Raw genomic sequence first — 20,261 nt, 5'->3', positions numbered from 1 at the left:
CGAGCCCTAGCCATACACTCTTTCGTTCGTACCTTCATTCAGGGAGTTCGACATGGGGTTTCGCCTGTATGGTCTCTTTTGCGGCAGTGGGTTTTTAACTTAGTGCTCTTGGTGCTCCAGAAAACTCTATTTGAGAATATTTGTGAGATTCCCTTGCCTACGTTGTCCCAGAAGGTGGCATTCTTGTTGGCTATTACAACGCCCCTTAGGTTGTTGGAGTTGGCGGCATTACCCTGTCTTAGTTCCCATTTGGTGGTCCATAGAGATAAGGTGGTTCTTCGTCCCCGTCCATTGTTCCTACCTAAGGTTGTCTCGGACTTCTATTTAAATGAGGATATTGTGTTGCCTTCCTTGTGTCCCAAGCCAGCTCATCCCAAGGAATTTGCTCTGCATACCTTGGACGTGGTACGAGCGGTTCGGGTGTATCTGGCAGTCCTTTTGAAGGTCAGACTCGTTTTTTGTGGTTACACAAGGAAAGGGCTGGCTGGCTCAGGTCTATTCTTTTAAAAGGTTGGGTTTCTCCTTTTCCTGTCACGGCGCATTTTACTTGGGCACTTAGTACTTCCTGGGCCTTCCATCATTAAGCGTCAATATCTCAGGTTTGCAAGGCGGCCACTTGGTCGTCGGTGCATGCTTTCACCAAATTTTGGCATCTGTGGATGCTTCTTTTGGCAGCAAGGTTTTGCAGGCTGCTGTTTAAGAGGGGGCTTTTCCCTCTTTAGGGGTGTTTTTCTTTAAATTATTTAATTCTCTATTTCTATGCCCGGAAGAATATCGTCTTGCACTGGAAACAGCAGTCTCCCCCCTCGCTTCAGCTGTGGCGGACGCTGGTGGACTCGGGGATCCCACTTTATCGAGACACTTATCAGCATAGGGGATGCCCCAGGAAACATGACAGGGTATGGGCCCATTGGCTCTCGGACTCCACCTCTGACTTGCTGGCCATGGGGGGGGGGTTCCGGTAGCTAATGTTTCTTGATAGTTTCTCTGTCTGCCTCACTGCAAGTCTTTATGGCTCGTTTTTCAGAGTACAGCTATGTGCCTTAATACGTGTATTCGCCTGATTTTATGTTACCTGTATTTCTTGCTGAATGCCTGTCATGGTCTTACCTTCTTGCTGTTCTCCTTCGTTTGACATGTGCTGGCGGCCATCTTGGTTTCTGGGTTTCTTGTAGCCTCCCACCCTGCGGCTCCTCCTTCCCACTGGGAGGAGCTGGATGCCTAGCTCATATATATATATATAGGAGGTCTGTGGCTTCAGTTCCTTGCTTGGTCCTCCTGTGTTCACATGCTTCTAAGACTGCTGCTGCTTCTGGTCCCTGATCCTGGCTTCGTCTGACTACCCTGCTGGTTCCTGATCCTGGCTTCGTCTGACAACCCTGCTGGTTCCTGATCCTGGCTTCGCAAGGACTCTGCCTCGGTTTCGCCTTCCGTTTGGACTTTTGCTTTACAGCTTGATTTTCAATAAAGCCTTCTTATTTTCACTTATCTGTTGTTGTACGTCTGGTTCATGGTTCCGTGACATTAGGACCAAGCCATGAATTCTGACGGTACAGGGCCATCCTCGCTACCCACGCTGGTTGCCAGACTTGATCAGCAGGATCACCTGTTGGGTCGGTTCGCCGTGGCGTTGCAAACCCTGCTGGAACGCACGGCTCATTTCGCTCCCGTTGCCGATGGGTCGGTTGTCGCTCCTGGGCCCGCTCCTACTGCCGCTCCGGTTGTTGCGCCAGAGTCTACCCCGACACCTGTTGTTGCGCCTGCGGTGTTTCGGGGTATGACCGGTTCTGCCCCCCTTCCACAGCACTTTGGGGGAGAGCCAACTCAGTGCCGAGGTTTCCTTAACCAGGTGGGCATTTATTTCGAGTTGCTGCCACATGCCTTTCCTACTGAGAGATCAAAGGTGGGCTTCTTAATTTCGCTGCTCTCGGACAAGGCCTTGGCCTGGGCCAGCCCTTTATGGGAGAACAACAATCCGGTGGTTGCCGAGTTTTCCGGTTTTGTTGCTTCTCTGGTCTCTGGTCGCTGCTTTCTCTCATGGTCTCTCGGATGCCTTGAAGGATGAGGTTGCAGCTAAGGACCTACCAGTGGAGCTCGAGTCTCTTATTTCTTTCTTGATTTTGATTGACACCAGACTCAGGGAGAGACCTTCCTTTAAGGAGAGTTTGCGGAGACCTCCTAACAGATTGGCGCCTACCTTTGCTGTCCCACCCGTGCCTCCCTCTCCTCCCATGCCTCCTGGGGATGACTTGGCTGGGGGTGAACCCATGCAGCTGGGCTTTGCTCGCCTGTCCGAGGGGGAGAGGGTACTCCGGAGACGCGAGGGTCGATGCATGTACTGTGGTCTCGGTGGGCATTTTCGGTTGGCATGTCCGAACCGTCCGGGAAACGCTCGCACCTGAGATCCTGTCGGGGGCAGATCTTGGGTGGAGTCTCCTCGTCCCCGGTTTCCCGTGTTGACAAACCACTGATCACTGTTGTCCTCTCCTGGGTCGGGGGCTCAGTGACGACCCAGGCGTTGGTGGACTCTGGTGCTGGTGGTTTGTTCATTGATAGTGTGTTTGCTGCCGCCAATTCCATTCCTCTGCAGGCCCGAGGTTCTCCACTGGCTCTTGAGGCGATAGACGGCAGACCCCTTCTGCCGCCACACGTGACTCATGAGACCCTTCCAGTGAGGATAGCCATTGGTGCCGTTCACAGAGAGTCGGTCTGCTTCCAGGTTATTTCGTCTCCACACTACTCGGTGGTCTTGGGGTACCCCTGGCTCCAGAAGCATAATCCGACTTTCGATTGGAGATCGGCCGAGATCCTCTCGTGGCCACCGCAGTGTGGGGCTAGTTGCATCCATGGGCCTGTCAAGTTGCTGTGTACTTCCTCGGACTCTCTGTTGCCTCCTGAATACGAGGAGTACCGGGATGTATTCGATAAGGTGCGCGCGGTTGCCCTACCTCCGCACCGCCCATACGATTGTGCCATCGAGTTACAACCTGGTGCCGTTCCTCCTCGTGGCAAGGTCTATCCACTGTCGGTAGCGGAGAATGAGGCCATGGAGGAGTACGTGAAGGAGGCGCTTTCACGCGGACACATTCGCAAATCCTCGTCCCCGGCAGGGGCTGGATTTTTCTTTGTGAAAAAGAAGGGCGGTGAGTTGAGGCCTTGCATCGATTACAGGGGTCTCAATCGCATCACGATCAAGAACGCTTACCCGATACCCTTGATTTCCGAGCTGTTCGATCGCCTTAAAGGGGCCACGGTCTTTACCAAACTCGACCTGAGGGCGGCATATAACCTCGTAAGGATCAAGGCGGGCGATGAGTGGAAGACCGCGTTTAACACCAGGACCGGTCATTATGAATCCTTGGTTATGCCCTTTGGGTTGTGCAATGCGCCCGCAGTCTTTCAGGAATTCATTAACGAGGTTTTCCGTGACCTGTTGCAGCAGTGTGTGGTGGTCTATTTGGATGACATCTTGGTATATTCTGAATCCATGGAGACCCACATTCTGGATGTCAGACGAGTGTTGCAACGGTTACGAGAGAACAAGCTGTTCGGTAAGCTTGAGAAATGCGAATTTCACCGATCCCAGGTAACCTTCTTAGGTTACATCATTTCCGCTGAGGGGTTCTCCATGGATCCTGAGAAGGTTTCGGCTGTCTTACAGTGGCCCCAGCCCAGTGGTCTTCGCTCCCTGCAGCGCTTTTTGGGCTTTGCCAATTATTATCGGAAGTTCATCAGGGACTTTTCCATGCTAGCCAAGCCTCTCACGGATCTGACCAGGAAGGGCAGTAATTCACAGGTCTGGCCGCTCGAGGCCATCCGAGCTTTTGAGGCTCTAAAGTCCGCCTTTGTGTCGGCTCCGATTCTGTCGCATCCCAACCCTGGGTTGCCCTTTGTCCTCGAGGTGGACGCGTCTGAGACGGGAGTAGGCGCCCTTCTGTCTCAGCGTAGAACACCAGAGGGTCCTCTGCTTCCTTGTGGGTTTTACTCCCGGAAACTGTCTTCCGCGGAGTGCAACTATCAGATTGGCGACAGGGAGTTATTGGCCATCGTGCAGGCCTTAAAGAATGGAGGCACTTGCTCGAGGGTTCGGTGGTTCCGGTCCTCATCCTGACGGACCACAAGAATCTGACCTACCTTTCAGGTAGGCCAAGAGATTGACACCACGTCAGGCCAGATGGGCTCTGTTCTTGTCACGTTTTAATTACGTGGTCTCCTACCTACCCGGTTCCAAGAACATCAGGGCGGATGCCTTATCACGGCAGTACTCCGACCTGTCCAGGGAGGAGTAGATTCCGACTTCGGTCATACCTCTGAATCAGATCCTGGCCGCCATTCGCACCAGCCTGACCTCTCCCCTGGGTGAGCAGATTTTGGCGGCTCAATCTGGTGCTCCCTCTGAGAGACCCAACGGCAGATGTTTTGTGCCTGAGGAGTTGCGCACTCGGTTGTTGCGAACCTACCATAACTTCAAGACCGCGGGGCATCCTGGAAAGAATCAGCTGTCCTGGGCTGTTTCACGTCTGATGGCCTTCCCTACGTTCCGACATCGCCGCATATGTAGCGGCATGCTCCGTTTGTGCCCAGAGTAAGTCCCCTCGGCACCTTCCGTTGGGCCTTCTGCAACCCATAGCCTCCGGGGAGCGCCCATGGTCACACCTGGGGATGGATTTCATTGTGGACCCCCCTGCATCCCGAGGCCATACGGTCATTCTCATGATTGTGGATCGATTTTCCAAAATGTGCCACTGTGTTCCTCTCAAGAAGTTACCCTCTGCACAGGAGTTGGCCACGATTTTTGCCAGGGAGGTCTTCCGGTTGCACGGTTTGCCCAAGGAGATTGTGTCGGATCGGGGGAGTCAGTTTGTGTCCAGGTTCTGGCGCGCCTTTTGCTCCCAGTTGGGGATTCATCTCTCCTTCTCCTCGGCCTACCACCCTCAGTCCAATGGGGCCGCAGAACGATCCAATCAGGCCTTGGAACAATTCCTTCGTTGCTATGTCTCCGATCACCAAGACAATTGGGTTGACCTCCTGCCTTGGGCTGAGTTTGCCAGGAACACGGCGGTGAACTCTTCCTCTGGAACGTCTCCCTTCATGGCCAATTATGGGTTCCAACCTGCCGTGTTACCGGAGGTATTCTCTCCCCAGGATATTCCGGCTGTGGAGGATCACCTTTCCGTCCTACGTGCTTCTTGGGTACAGATCCAGAGGTCCCTTGAGGTTTCTGCGCAGCGCCAGAGACTCCAGGCTGATCGCAGACGAGCGCCTGCTCCTTCCTACCAGGCCGGAGACCGTGTATGGTTGTCCACCCGCAACCTCAACCTTCGAGTGCCCACTCCCAAGCTGGCGCCTCGCTTTGTTGGTCCCTTCCGAGTGCTTCGCAGGGTAAACCCGGTAGCCTATGCCCTTGCGCTTCCTCCTGGCATGCGGATCTCCAACGTGTTTCATGTCTCCCTGTTGAAGCCACTGGTGTGTAATCGTTTCACTTCCTCGGTTCCTCGGCCCCGTCCGGTCCAAGTGGGCAATCGTGAGGAGTATGAGGTGAGCAATATCCTGGACTCGCGCCTGGTCCGCGGTCGGTGCAGTTTTTGGTTCATTGGCGTGGTTATGGTCCAGAGGAGCGTTCCTGGGTTCCCTCCGCAGATGTCCATGCTCCTGCCTTGCTCCGAGCCTTCCACGCACGCTTCCCTCAGAAACAGTTCTTTACTCCGCGGAGGAGGGGCCCTTGAGGGGGAGGTACTGTCATGGTCTTACCTTCTTGCTGTTCTCCTTCGTTTGACATGTGCTGGCGGCCATCTTGGTTTCTGGGTTTCTTGTAGCCTCCCACCCTGCGGCTCCTCCTTCCCACTGGGAGGAGCTGGATGCCTAGCTCATATATATATAGGAGGTCTGTGGCTTCAGTTCCTTGCTTGGTCCTCCTGTGTTCACATGCTAAGACTGCTGCTGCTTCTGGTCCCTGATCCTGGCTTCGTCTGACTACCCTGCTGGTTCCTGATCCTGGCTTCGTCTGACTACCCTGCTGGTTCCTGATCCTGGCTTCGTCTGACTACCCTGCTGGTTCCTGATCCTGGCTTCGTCTGACTACCCTCCTGGTTCCTGACCTCTGGCTTCGCAAGGACTCTGCCTCGGTTTCGCCTTCCGTTTGGACTTTTGCTTTACAGCTTGATTTTCAATAAAGCCTTCTTATTTTCACTTATCTGTTGTTGTACGTCTGGTTCATGGTTCCGTGACAATGCCCCTGCGTGCGTGACCTTTTACTTTATATGATGTCAAAGTGTACTTATGGGTGACCCCTTGCACCTTGTTGTTTTATTTTTTGTTGGTTTGTGTGCTGCAATAATAAAAAAGATTTAAAAAAAAAAAAAAAAAAAAAAAAAATTATTTATTTCAGATGGGGCTCCTGTGTCCTAGTTTAGCTCATGTGACCCTGTTAGGGCTCTTGTGTTTAGCCTTGGGTTATTTTCCCCACTCATTTTCCTTTTGGCACTGCTTTTGGAGGTCCCTATAGTGAGTATTATTGAAGAGCTGTGTCCGTCGATGAACTAAAGTGAAAATAGGATTTTTGTACTCACTGTAAAATTCATTTCTCGGAGTTCATCAATGGACACAGCACCCACCCCTCTATGGAGTTTTGATACTTCTAATACTGCTTGCTACTAAACTGAATACCTATAGCAGAGAGGGATCTGCCCAGTCCTACTGCAGAAGGCGATAAAATCCTATAGTCAGGATTAATAAAGCGCTGTGTCCGTCAATTAACTCAGATAAATGGATTTTAATGCGAGTACAAAAATCCTATTTTGTGGCCAATTTGTTGTTGGCAAATTAAAAAACACAAATGCGGCAAAAACACACTACATGCTTTTCTGCAGCTTCTCTATTGAAGTTTGTTGAGCTAGAGAAGCCAAAAAAGCACAGTTTTGCATTGAAAAAAGTCCTTGATACTCTCCAAATACACAGTGGCTGAAAAAAAAGCATAGATGTAAATGTGTCCTATTGGAAACCATGTTAAATGAACTGTGGTGTGTTTCTGCAAAAAGCACCAAAAAATGCACAGGTGTGAACCATGCCTAAGATGTTTAGTAGCAGCAGCATGCTTTTTTTTGTATCACCTGTAATGGGTTAAAAAAACTGAAATTAGCCCTTTATAGTACAAAAACAACAGATAATCGCTACTATAAGGGGTTCATTTATACTGTGAAACAGTGAAAGTAATAATATATATTACTTATATCATCTAAAATAATAATAATAATAATAATAATAATAATAATAATAATAATAATACACCCAGAAGTAGAATATATGAGCATTTTACTTAGGAGTCAGACATGAAGCTATATGAATGGTTTTGTACAGAGCAGCCCTGATTCTCCTCTTCTGGGGTACACCACCGACACTTCTAGCTGCTCCTGCATTCAGAGCGCCCCAATAGCAAGCTGCAAAGTATAGTACAGACTACAGAGTGCCCCTATAGCAAGGTAAAAAAACTTCTGCCTTTATAACCACTTCCTGCCCAGGACTACATGTCCCATGAGGCATTGCTCCTTACACATTCAGATGTTCTCAGACACATACAGCTCAGTACACCATCCATACATGTCAGTATGTGTGCTGCAGTGTCTTCTGACATGTATGGACGGTGTACTGAGCTGTGCACATGCTTCACTGTATTTCCTGATATGTAAACAAATAATGCATTCTGTATGCAGGCCAACTAATCGACTGACCAACTAATTGATTATGAAAATAGCTGACAACTATTTTCATAATCGATAAGTTGTCGATTAATTTATTATTTTAGTCTAGGCCCTAGATATTTCTAAGACCTTAATTGCCTCTGTTCATAAAAGTGATGAATGTGTATAAACGGTACACATGTTTGTAAACTGTAGTCAGCAATAACCTGGATTCTAAGTAGTTACTCTTGGAACGATTAATTTATATGCTGAGCAGAAGACTGCCTTACTAAGCTTGGTAATATTTTATACCAAGGGGCTGTTTAGATTCCTCTGTTTTTTTCTTTACATTATCTTTATATGACATTTCCAAAAATTATAGAAACACAGACAAGAAAGATTACAAATACAAACCATGAGCACAATTAAAAAGGACAAGTGCAGGATTAAAAAAAAATAAAAAAATAAACATTCATTCTTCCCTAAATGCAAACGTAATCGATCCGATGCTGCAGCTGTTCCCCGCCAGCTCTAAGACTGAGAACTGAGTGATCACATGACCACTGATCACTCCGTTCTCAGTCTTCACTGAGCAGAGAGCGGTGACTGTCAGTCATTGCTTTCTGCTCTGCCCCCCCTAGCGCTCACTGGAGCAACATGAGCATCAATGCTGAACTCCAGGCGAACAAACTAAACACAGATTCAAGAATGCTGGCCATACACTAAACGAAAAATCATTCTAACTTGTTTTTGAAAAACAAACGCTCGGCCATGAGAGCAAACGATAGAGCCATCATGTAAGGACCAAATTTCGATCATTAAATTGTTCAATAGACTCAAATTTATCAGTTACAGTTCAATTTTTAACAGGCGAGAAACACATTACCCTTTGAATCGATCGTTCGTTTAGCAGACTTTTCCAACCTATTCCATCTATTCTTGGCTCTAAAAAATTAAAAACGATTTTCTATTTGTGCTCAATACCTAAATTTAAAAAAAAAAACAAACGAATGGTCCAAATGACAGGTTTTCAAACTATTTTTCAGTAAGTGTATTGCAAGCATAAAAAACAAAAAAAAAAAAAACAGAAATCAGCACAAGGGACATAATTTACATTTAGTATGATGTGATCTGCCTTTTCCTGGCAAATCCCACATTTACAGAAGCTGTACTACAGCTTTAATAAATGACACTGGATGTCTGAATGGGGGATGGGTAGATGGTTAAATAGCTATGCCCCCTCCATTCAGATATCCTGGGTCATTCATAGAAGTTGTAGCACAGCTTCTATGAATGGCAGATCTGCCAGCAAACTGGGGACATAGTCAAGCTCTCTTGAGGAGCTTCTGACAGCCCCTTAGTGTAATAATCCCCACACTGGCAGTAGGACTGGGGGTCATAGACACATGAAGATTTCTCATAAAACACAAAGAATCAGCACAAGAGACACATCATACTAAACATAAGTTATGTCCCTTGTGCTGCTTTTTAAGTTAATTTTAGGCTTTAAATATATACAGTACATATATAGGAGCGGTTTTATCTGCCATTTTTCTTTCCATTTAGTTCTGAGACTTAAACACCTTTGCTAGAGAGCACAAGCAGGTGGATGACACCACTTAGAAGGAATAAAAATATGTCTATTCCACACACAATACTACTCACTGGACAGTGAAAGAGAAGCACCAGACTGATGTGGTCATGTATTTTGATTACTTGCATTTAAAAGCATAAATAAATTGAGTGATTTCGATAAATACAGAGCAGCATTAAAGTGGTTCTAAAGGCTCAAGGTTTTTTTTTACCTGCCCCCCCCTTATACTTATCTGAGCCCCATCTCGTTCCAGCAACATACACGAGAACAACGGCTCTCCCAGGTCTCTAGCCCCTCTCATTGGCTCACACAGCAGTGGGAGTCATTGACTGCTGTCAATCACAGCCAGTGAGCCAATAAGGACAGAGCAGGGGGCATGGCCGCACTGTGTGTGTGAATGGATAGAGCGCGGCTCCAGAGCGAGCCTGCTTGAGTGTCCCCATAGCAAGAGGAGGAGCCAGGACCACCAGTGCGGGGCCCAAAAAAGAAGAGGATCGGGGCTGCTCTGTGCAAAAGTGGGTAAGTATAACATGTTTACTATTTAAGAAAAAAAAAAAAAAAAAAAAAAAAAAAAACTTTCCTTTAGATTGTATCTGTAGTTCAGGTGTAATGACCATGTAATCAAGAAAGAGAAAAAAACAACTTATGGAAACACAGAAATGCAATATACTTGGATTGTTAGGTAGTTTGAGGTCATGAGGTCTAGACTGCTGATGATGTGTCAATACATAAAAAATAGAGTTTCCCTTTGAGGAACTATAAATTATTTTATCTAAAATGTTTATAGAGAGTTTCTTTGAAGCATATTTTTGTTTCAACTGCTTCTTACCCAAGAACAGCACTAAATGGCCAGCCCCAGATAGCTCCAGCAGCCACACCAAGTACTGCCACAGGGATCTTCTCCATATACCAGCCTGTCATGGCTATTATGGTAGTATACATACAGAACGTACTGGGAAGATACGCTGCCAAACAAAAAGCATTTATATTAACACTTATAGAATAAATTGACCTTAAAGAAACTATGGTACAGCAAAATTCTTCTACTTATTGTGAAATAGGCATTTGAAAGTTTCACTAAGCAACAGAGAATGATGGGAGATGTAGTCCCAATCCCTCTGTAACATGCACCTAAAGTGACCTCACTTACACTTATGCAAATGCTGCAGTGTGCATTCATGTGTTTTAATATATGGCACAACAACGTGTGGTGTATGCAGGCATATGTGCCCAAAACAAATACATCACAATGTATGCAATAAAAATGTGTTGCCTTTTGGTGCACTGGAAAAAGTCAGTCAAGTTCAACGCAACAGGTGTCAACGCACACAAAAAAAAAAAAAAAAAAAAATAGTGTAGGACTTAAGAGCCGTGTATCACATAATCATACATTTTAGAGGGCATTTATGATTTGTAGAGAAAAAAAAATGACTGGGGTATATCAGTATATTTGGTTTTTACTTCAATCATTGACTATTTTTTTTTTTTGCACCAGAGTGATAACACTAATTTAAACCAGTTAAGAGAGCCTATTGTTTACAGCAATCTTGAATTAAAACTGTGTTCTAGTCCAAATGAAGATTTCATCATAGTCACCCTAGGCCTGCTCGACTGCATACTTTGGGTTTATGCCCTACAGCCAACTGATTTTGAGGCTGTGGCAGTGCAGCGGATTTCATGCACTGCTTCTGGTCCTGTCCAATAGTTCATTCATTTTGGTTAGAAATAAACTCCTTTATCTGTTCTGTACTGGGTCTCCCAATATACTGCACCCTAAGAACTAGTGTGTTTGGTGTACTTTATGTCTAAATATGTTAAACATTTGTCGTGTATATTGTATTTTTATGCAAAAAAAAATATCTATCCTACTATCCTGAAACGGGATGTCTGCTCCTACCCTAAATTCTTGGCTTACATTAAATAATACTAATCTCCCTTTATATAATATAACCACTTGCCTACTGGGCACTTTTACCCACTTCCTGCCCAGGCCAGTTTTCAGTGCTGTCACACTTTGAATGACAATTGCACAGTCATGCAAAACTGTACCCAAACACAATTTATTTATTTATTTATTTTTTTAGACAGAGCTTTCAGTTGGTGGTATTTAATTGCCGTTGGGTTTCAATTTTTTGGCTAAACAAAAAGACTGAAAATTTTGAAAAAAAAAAAGATGGTTAAAAAGATGTTCTAAGATTTTGTAAAAAAGTAATTTTTCTCCTTCACTGATGTGTGCTGATGAAGCTGCACTGATGGGCACTGATAGGCATCACTGATGGGCACTAATTGGCAGCACTGATATCGGGACACTGATGATCAGTGTGCTAAATATCAGTGTAGATGTCCCGTGTGTGGATTTGCCAGTCTCCGGCTCTCCTCTCACGCTGTCAGTTTCTCGATTGCTGATAACCAGCAAATCTCGTTAACATTGTGATCAGAGCCGTGATTTGCTCTTTACCCCAATCTGTGATCAGCTGCGTCCTAAAGATGGAGCGATCACTGCGAATGCTGGCTGCTAGCGGCACACAGGCAGTGCGAGCACAGGAGGATGTCATGTGATGGCCTCCAGGCAAAGAGCGACCGCACTGTAGCCGTCATTCAGGTATAGCGTGGTCATGAAGAGGTTAACCCTTGAACTTAATCAAGTTAACTCAAAGGTAAACCCTTGAGCTGTTTTAAAACTGTGGCGTAAATGGATAGATAGCCCACTTACTATGGTCTCTCTGGACCCAGAATATTAGAGTTATTATATTCTGATGACTACTGGGAACTCGTTTTCTTTCTTTTGTGTTACGACAGCCATTGTCTTTGTGCCCTTTTCTATTATTGATAAGCATTGATGAGACACACTATATTTTGTAAGCTTTATTTTCCTCTTATTTTGTGCAAGCTGTATATGAAAATCAATTAACCACTTCCATACCGAGTCATAGTAATATGACGTCGGCATGGTGGTTGTACGGATCCGGGCGGGCGTCATATGACGTCCGCCCGCTCTAGCTGCTACTGCGCGCCCCCGGGGGCGCGCAGCGCGGCGATCGGGGGTGAGGCTCGTCCCTCGGACATAGCCCATCCCCGATCAAGGAAAACAGCCAATAGAAATTGGCTGTTTACCACGTGATCGGCTGTGTCAATCACAGCCGATCACATGAGCGGCTCCAGCACGAGCCGCTCGTTCTCTCTGCAATGCGCGCCCCCGGGGGCGCGCAGAGCAGCGATCGGGGACGAGGCTCGTCCCTCGGACAGAGTCGATCCCCGATCTAGGTAAAGAGGTAACGATCTAGGTAACGATCCTGTGTGAGGAAGAGAGTGTGGTAACAGCTAGTTACCAAGTACAGTGCACCCCAAACACACTGATTGCACCCCCCCAATAAAGAGCACCTGTCACTAGCCCATCAAAGTACCCGAGTACCTGTCACCAGCCCATCAGGTACTCTGATGACAGGTACCCGGGTACTCTGATGACAGGTACCCGGGTACTCTGATGACAGGTACCCGGGTACTCTGATGACAGGTACCCGGGTACTCTGATGACAGGTACCCGGGTACTCTGATGACAGGTACCCGGGTACTCTGATGACAGGTACCCGGGTACTCTGATGACAGGTACGCGGGTACTCTGATGACAGGTACCCGGGTACTCTGATGACAGGTACTCAGGTACTCTGATGACAGGTACTCAGGTACTCTGATGACGGATACTCGGGTACTCTGATGACGGATACTCGGGTACTTTGAGTACCTGTCAACGGAGTACCCGTCATCAGAGTACCGGAGTACCTGTCACCTACCCATCAGAGTACCCGAGTACCTTCCACCTGCTCATCAGAGTACCTGACGCCTGAAGTACCCGAGTACTTGCCGCCTGCTCATCAGTACCCATCACTACTCATCAGTACTCATCAGTACCTATCACGTATCAGTATCACCTATCAGTATCAGTACTACTCATCAGTACCTATCACCTGCCTGTCACCTGCCCATCAGAGTACCCGAGTACCTGTCACCTGCCTATCGGAGTACCCGAGTACCTGCCACCTGCTCATCAGTACCAGAGTACCTGTCACCTGCCCAGCAAAGTGCCCGAGTACCTGTCGCCCTTCATACAGCCACCATGTCCAAGTCCAAAAAGGTTTATATACGTCCTCGTTTAAACCTAAATACCGGTGTTATGGCAGCAGATAGCTGCCATAACCCTGGTATTTTTTTAAACGGTGGACGGTCGGCTTTCCGATAAGGGTGGTCCCAGCGGCGGATTCGCCGTGGGATCACCCTTCTGGGATGGCGGAAGAGGTGACCCCCCCCCTCCCGCCGCGTCCGGTCCTTTTCCCCGCTTACCGGACCCGCCGACAGCGGGGAAAACGATCCGGTCCCGGATCCTCACAGACAGGATGTCGAGTGAGGGCAAGCTTGCCCTCACTTGACTCTATGGTCTTGGAGGACCGGAGCTACGGAAAATGTTGTTGCCTAGCAACCGGTTTAAAGGTCCTTTTTTTTTTTCTTCATTTTATATAATAATTTCTTTTTTTTTTTTTTTTTTTTTTTCTATCTTTTAGTGTACTTGTGAGATCTGAGGACTTTTTGACCCCAGATCTCACAAAAAAGAGGTCCTGTCGTGCCTTTTTCTATTACAAGTAATGTTTACATTTCTTGTAATAGAAATAAAAATGATCCTTTTTTTTTTTTTTTGTTAAACGGTGTAAAAATAAAAAATAATAAATAAAATAAATAGTAAAAAAAAAAAAAAATTAAAGCACCCTGTCCCCGTTAGCTCGCGCGCAGAAGCGACGCATACGGAAACCCCGCCCACATATGTAAACGGTGTTCAAACCACACATGTGAGGTAACGCCGCGATCGTTAGAGCAAGGGGAATAATTTAAGCCCTAGACCTCCTCTGTATCTCAAAGATGGCAACCTGTAGAAATTTTTAAATTGTCGCCTATGGGGATTTTTAAGTACCAAAGTTTGTCGCCATTCCGTGAGCGTGCGCAATTTTGAAACATGACATGTTGGGTATCTATTTACTCGGCGTTACATTATCTTTCACATTATGGAAAAAAATTGGGCTAACTTTACTGGTTTCTTATTTTTTAATTTAAAAAAGTGAATTTTTTCCAAAAAAATTGCGTTTGGAAGACCGCTGCGCAAATACGGTGTGATAAAAAATATTTCAATAATCTCCATTTTAATCTCTAGGGTCTCTGCTAAAAAAAAATATATAATGTTTGGGGGTTCTAAGCAGTTTTCTAGCAAAACAACTGATTTTAGCTTGTAAACACCAAATGTCAAAAATAGGCCTAGGCAAGTGGCTAGGATGCATGATGATGCTCCTTGGATGTTGGGCCCCTCTATATGGCTAGGCTGTGAAAAAGTCTCACACATGTGGTATTGCCATACTCAGGAGGAGTGGCAGAATGTATTTTGGGGTGTCATTTTTGCTGTGTACATGCTATGTGTTAGGAATATCCTATAAATTGACAACTTTGTGTAAAAAAAAAAAAAAGTTTTCATTTTTTTCCCACATTTTCCAAAAACCTGTGGAAAAATATGACATGTTCAAAGGACCCATAATGCCTCATAGAATATACGTTGGAGTGTTTGCTTTCCAAAATGGGGTCATTTTGTGGACTTTTCCATTGTATTGGTGCTCTAGGGCCTTGAAAAGTGTGATAGGTAGTAAGAAAGTTTTATGTGTATTTATGCTCCTAGAACGCCTGAAGGTGCTTCTTGGACGTGGAGTATCTTTTTGTGGCCAGGCTGTGTAAAAGTCTCACACATGTGGTATCGCCATACTCGGAAGGAGTAGCAGAATGTATTTTTGGGTGTAATTTTTGCTGTGTACATGCTATGTGTTAGAAATAGCTTATAAATTAACAACTTTGTGGGAAAAAAAAGAAAAAAAAAATTTTTTCTTCATGTTCCCAAGAATTGTGAACAATTGTGAACAACTTCAAAAAACCCACCATGCCTCTTACTAAATACCTTGGACTGTCTACTTTACAAAAAGGGGTCATTTGGGGGGTATTTGTACTGTCCTGACATTTCAGGGCCTCAAGAAAGGAGATAGGCAGTCAGTACATCTGGTGTGATCAATTTTCAGTAATTGGTACCATAGCTTCTAGACTCAATAACTTTCACACAGACCAAATAATATACACTAATTTGGGTTAATTTTACCAGAGACATGTAGCAGTATACATTTTGGCCCAAATGTATGAAGAAAAATTAATTTTTTGCAAAATTTTATAATTGAAACTAAAAAAAAGTTTTTTTTTTCAAAATTTTTGCTCTTTTTTTGCATATATCACGAAAAAAAAAAAACCCAGTTGTGATCAAATACCACCAAAAGAAAGCTCTATTTGTGTGAAAAAAATGATAAAAATTTTGTTTGGTTACAGTGTAGCATGACTGAGCAATTGTCATTCAAAGTGTGAGAGTGCTGAAAGCTGAAAATTGGTCTGGGCAGGAAGGGTGTCAAACTGCTCTGTATGGAAGTGGTTAAACAGATCTTTAAAAAAGAAAAAAAAAATTGTTCCAGGAGAAAAAAAAAAGTAGAACTGAAAGCTATGCTCACAAAACCTCATTCTAATGCCCCAGACCCAGCGTAAACGGTGCCATTCACCCTAACCTAAGCCATCCTTTAACCCTTAGAAAATTGGCACTCCCCTTTTTCTGGTATATAACTCTACTTTAGCACCCTTAATCTGCTCACTGCCCCACACTAAAGAGATGCAGCTCTCTAATTACGTCACACTTACCAGCAGCTGCAGAAAACATTCCTGTGCTGAGGACTAGGAAAGCCAACATGATTCGCCCAACATGGAGCCCAAATTTTTTACATACGGCCCTAGAAAAAAAAAAAGTTAGCTATTTTGGCAAATTTCAAAACAGGATGAGATAGAAAATGAAAACAGTGAATGGTTTCATACACTTTCTGGAAATTCTTTATATTTATGGGCATATCCTAGTATTTTATATGTCAGCACAACTTCCTCAGTAGTGCGTAATCACACTAAGTTTTAGAATACCATCAGGGAAGTTAAACACAACTTCACTCATGTAAATACATGTAGCGGGATTAGTAACATAAATACGAAAAGATCAGTGGCCATGTTTTCTTCTTCTGCTCCTAAAATTTGCCAGTGGCAAAGCTGCACAACCAACTCTTCAGTCCACTCTTAGTGTGCAGTGTTACACCACAAAATTCCATATTTAAGGAAAAAAAAGTAATCTTCGATTCCAATTTTGCACATGCTGACGGTCCCTGCCTAAAGTCACACTATTCTGATGTATTTCATCCCAACTGGGCTTCATGGTATTCTATGATTAAATCCAATCAGGGTGAAATGCAATAAAGAGACATGGCTTTAGATGGGGACCTTTAGCATGTCCATTATGGCTGAATAACGCTTTCTTTATGTGGTGTGGTGTCATGTGTGCAGCCTCTGGGTGACACTTACAGTGGCATACTGAAAGGAGAAAAGCTCTTTAAGCCGAGACCTGTCTTACCTTCAGTAGGTAAGAGTGGTGCGGTTTTGAGTGCTGCATAATCCTTTGGAGTCTACCAAGAGGGTTAGCATAAGTCATACAACACAGAGCGGAGGGGTTGCTGGGACCCACTTCCTAGCAATGCATACCAGTCACTAATCAGGCAAGTAAATCTTCAAGGTAGTTTTTTATAATAATGAATACAACTATGCCAAGCTGCTGTAAGACACATAGATAATCATAAAACATTATGGAATCAATGTCTAGTTATATGTGCTGGGAAGCAGGTTGGAAGAGATCTTATAATATAATTGAACTTTATAATTGCTGCTGTGTGGAGGTGGGGGGATGGGGGGGTTATTATTTGGGGGGGGGGCTAGCTAATTATTGCTGGCGCCATAACATTTAGAGCTAAATTCTAGATTTCGAGGAAGCTTTGTCCTGGCCTGTAGATATGTATATATGAACGTGAAATATTATTATATAAAATATATAATAATATAATTATATATATATAATATAAAATTTATTTTATTGTTAGAAAAATTTTAAAATTTTTGACCTGGAGTAAATGTAATATGAGACACTTACTTGTAGAAATAAAGTTCACACACACAACTAATAAAAGCTAAGAAACATCGTATGAAATAGAACACGAGAACCTGCAGAAAGAAATAACAGAATAAATAAAATGTATTACACAGCCTACTGCACAAGTACAGTGATTCAAAAAAATGTTAGAAAAAATGTGACAGTTTCAGAATAAGTAATCTTAGATTGTAATGGTAGTTCCCAAATTTAATCCATTAACAAAACATATTACAAATAAAGCTAAAATTAAAGGTAATGCAGTTACAAATTTTAATCTACCAGCATTATTAAAATAATGAAATATTGTGCGTTATTATCATTTATCCTTCTCGAGTTTGTCACCTAGCAAAATCTATTTTTTGTATAAAGAATAAGATAAATAAAAAATGGTCCCTGCAATAGAAGACTATGAGAATGTTTACCTCTCCTTTGAGAGGCCCAAATCCACGCTATGGTTTCTCCCATGAGCTACTATGTTTCTACAGCACAGAGTAGGGATGTAGGGGCCTGCAGAAGGAACTACTGAGCTGAGCAGGGGCTAAACTTTAACACACCCGGATGTGAAACAAATGCAAAGATTTTGCCAGAGGCTGTATCACTTGAGCACAGTGGAGTTTGGGCTCACCATGTGCTTCAGAGATACAGTGGGGATTGAAAGTTTGGGCACCCCAGGTAAAAATGTGTATTAATGTGCATAAAGAAGCCAAGGAAAGATGGAAAAATCTCCAAAAGGCATCAAATTACAGATTAGACATTCTTATGTCAACAAAATTGTGATTTTATTTCCATAATTAACACTTTCAAAATTACAGAAAACAAAAAAATGGCGTCTGCAAAAGTTTGGGCACCCTGCAGAATTTATAGCATGCACTGCCCCCTTTGCAAGGCTGAGACCTGCCAGGGTCATGGATTGTTCTCAATCATCGTCTGGGAAGACCAGGTGATGTCAATCTTAAAGGTTTTAAATGCCCAGACTCATCTGACCTTGCTCCAACAATCAGCACTATGGGATCTTCTAAGCAGTTGTCTAGAGAACAAACTGAAAATAGTTGACGTTCACAAAGCTGGAGAAGGCTATAAGAAGATAGCAAAGCGTTTTCAGATGTCAATATCCGCTGTTCGGAATGTAATTAAGAAATGGCAGTCATCAGGAACAGTGGAAGTTAAAGCAAGATCTGGAAGACCAAGAAAAATATCAGACAGAACAGCTCGCAGGATTGTGAGAAAAACAATTCAAAACCCACGTTTGACTGCATGATCCCTCCAGAAAGATCTGGCAGACACTGGAGTTGTGGAACACTATTCCACTATAAAGAGATACTTGTACAAATATGGTCTTCATGGAAGAGTCATCAGAAGAAAACCTCTTCTACGTCCTCACCACAAAAATCAGCGTTTGAACTTTGCAAATGAACATATAGACAAGCCTGATGCATTTTGGAAACAAGTTCTGTGGACCGATGAGGTTATAATTTAACTTTTTGGCCGGAATGAGCAAAAGGTACATTTGGAGAAGAAGGGGCACAGAATTTAATGAAAAGAACCCTTGTTCGACTGTTAAGCATGGGGGTGGATCAATCATGCTTTGGGGTTGTATTGCAGCCAGTGGCACAGGGAACATTTCACGAGTAGAAGGAAAAATGGATTCAATAAAATTTCAGTAAATTTTGGATGGTAACTTGATGCCATCTGTGAAAAAGCTGAAGTTAAAGAGAGGATGGCTTCTACAAATGGATAATGATCCTAAACACACCTCCAAATCCACATTACATGAAGAGGCGTAAACTGAAGGTTTTGCCATGGCCTTCACAATCTCCTGACCTCAACATAATTGATAATCTATTGATAGACCTTAAAAGAGCAGTGCGTGACAGACAGCCCAGAAATCTCAAAGAACTGGAAGACTTTTGTAGGGAAGAATGGGCAAAGATACCTCAAACAAGAATTGAAAGACTCTTGGCTGGCTACAAAAAGCGTTTACAAGCTGTGATACTTGCCAAAGGGGGCAGTACAAGATATTAACTCCGCAGGGTGCCCAAACTTTTGCAGGCGCCATTTTTTTTGTTTTCTGTTACTTTGAAAGTGTAAATGATGGAAATAAAATCTAACTTTTGTTGACATATTATAAGAATGTCTAATCTGTAATTTGATGCCTTTTAGAGATTTTTCCATCTTTCCTTGGCTTCTTTATGCACATTAATACAAATTTTTACCTGGGGTGCCCTAACTTTAGATCCCCACTGTAGCTATTAAGTCTTCTATTGCAGAGTCCATTTTGTGGATTTTTGGGAGGAAGCGACAGAGTTTTAATCTTAGCCTGTAAAGACAATTCTGAGGAGAATTAGATTTACAAAGCATTTAAAAAACATTAGGAAGTTTAGAGCAGCCTTCCTGTTATCAGTTTTAGAGTCGGTTCACACCAGGGCGACTCAAAGTCGCCCCGACTTTGAAGTTGGCCGTGCAGCACGACTTCATCGCGGCTTGCAAACTACTTCTCATAATATAAGTCAATGCAAGTCGCTCCGACTTCGCCCAGAAGTAGTGCAGGAACATTTTTCTAAGTCGGAGCGACTTGAGTCGCTCTGATTAGAACAGTTCCATTGCACAGAATGGAGCGCTACTTGTCAGGCGACCAAATCGCCTGACAAGTCGAAGTAGTGTGAACCGGGTCTTGCAGCTGCATCAGCCAATCACTGAACAGGTAGGATATACAGTACGATTCCCAGTAGTAAGGTGCAAATCAGCAATCTAGGGTTTGGAAGGTGTAAAAGTAGATACAGGTTAGTAATCTTCTAAGGGTTGTATTCATTGGGGTGTGCCCAAGGCACAGTCATTGTGGATATATCATGGTCTGAAGAATAACATGGGAAAAGTGAGACCTCATTGGGACAACCTCAGCAATAGCTGAAAG

The 20,261-nt window shown here is 44.3% G+C and overlaps 1 protein-coding gene across 2 annotated transcripts in view; it reads right to left on the bottom strand.

The window, feature by feature from the left end:
* ALG9 (ALG9 alpha-1,2-mannosyltransferase) overlaps positions 1-20,261 on the bottom strand; it is a 297,275-nt gene that overhangs the window by 258,389 nt on the left and 18,625 nt on the right. For both annotated transcript variants that reach the window (XM_082274210.1, XM_082274211.1), the window contains exons 4-6: positions 17,351-17,421; positions 16,030-16,118; positions 10,100-10,235 (exon numbers count right to left, since the gene is read on the bottom strand). In XM_082274210.1, the coding sequence (XP_082130336.1) occupies positions 10,100-10,235; positions 16,030-16,118; positions 17,351-17,421 (296 nt within the window). The remainder of the gene's footprint in view (positions 1-10,099; positions 10,236-16,029; positions 16,119-17,350; positions 17,422-20,261) is intronic.

This window comes from Pelophylax lessonae, assembly GCF_965119305.1.
Source record: "Pelophylax lessonae genome assembly, chromosome: 12".
Classification (NCBI taxonomy): Eukaryota; Metazoa; Chordata; class Amphibia; order Anura; family Ranidae; genus Pelophylax; species Pelophylax lessonae.
This window is presented reverse-complemented; position numbering and strand designations above follow the sequence as displayed.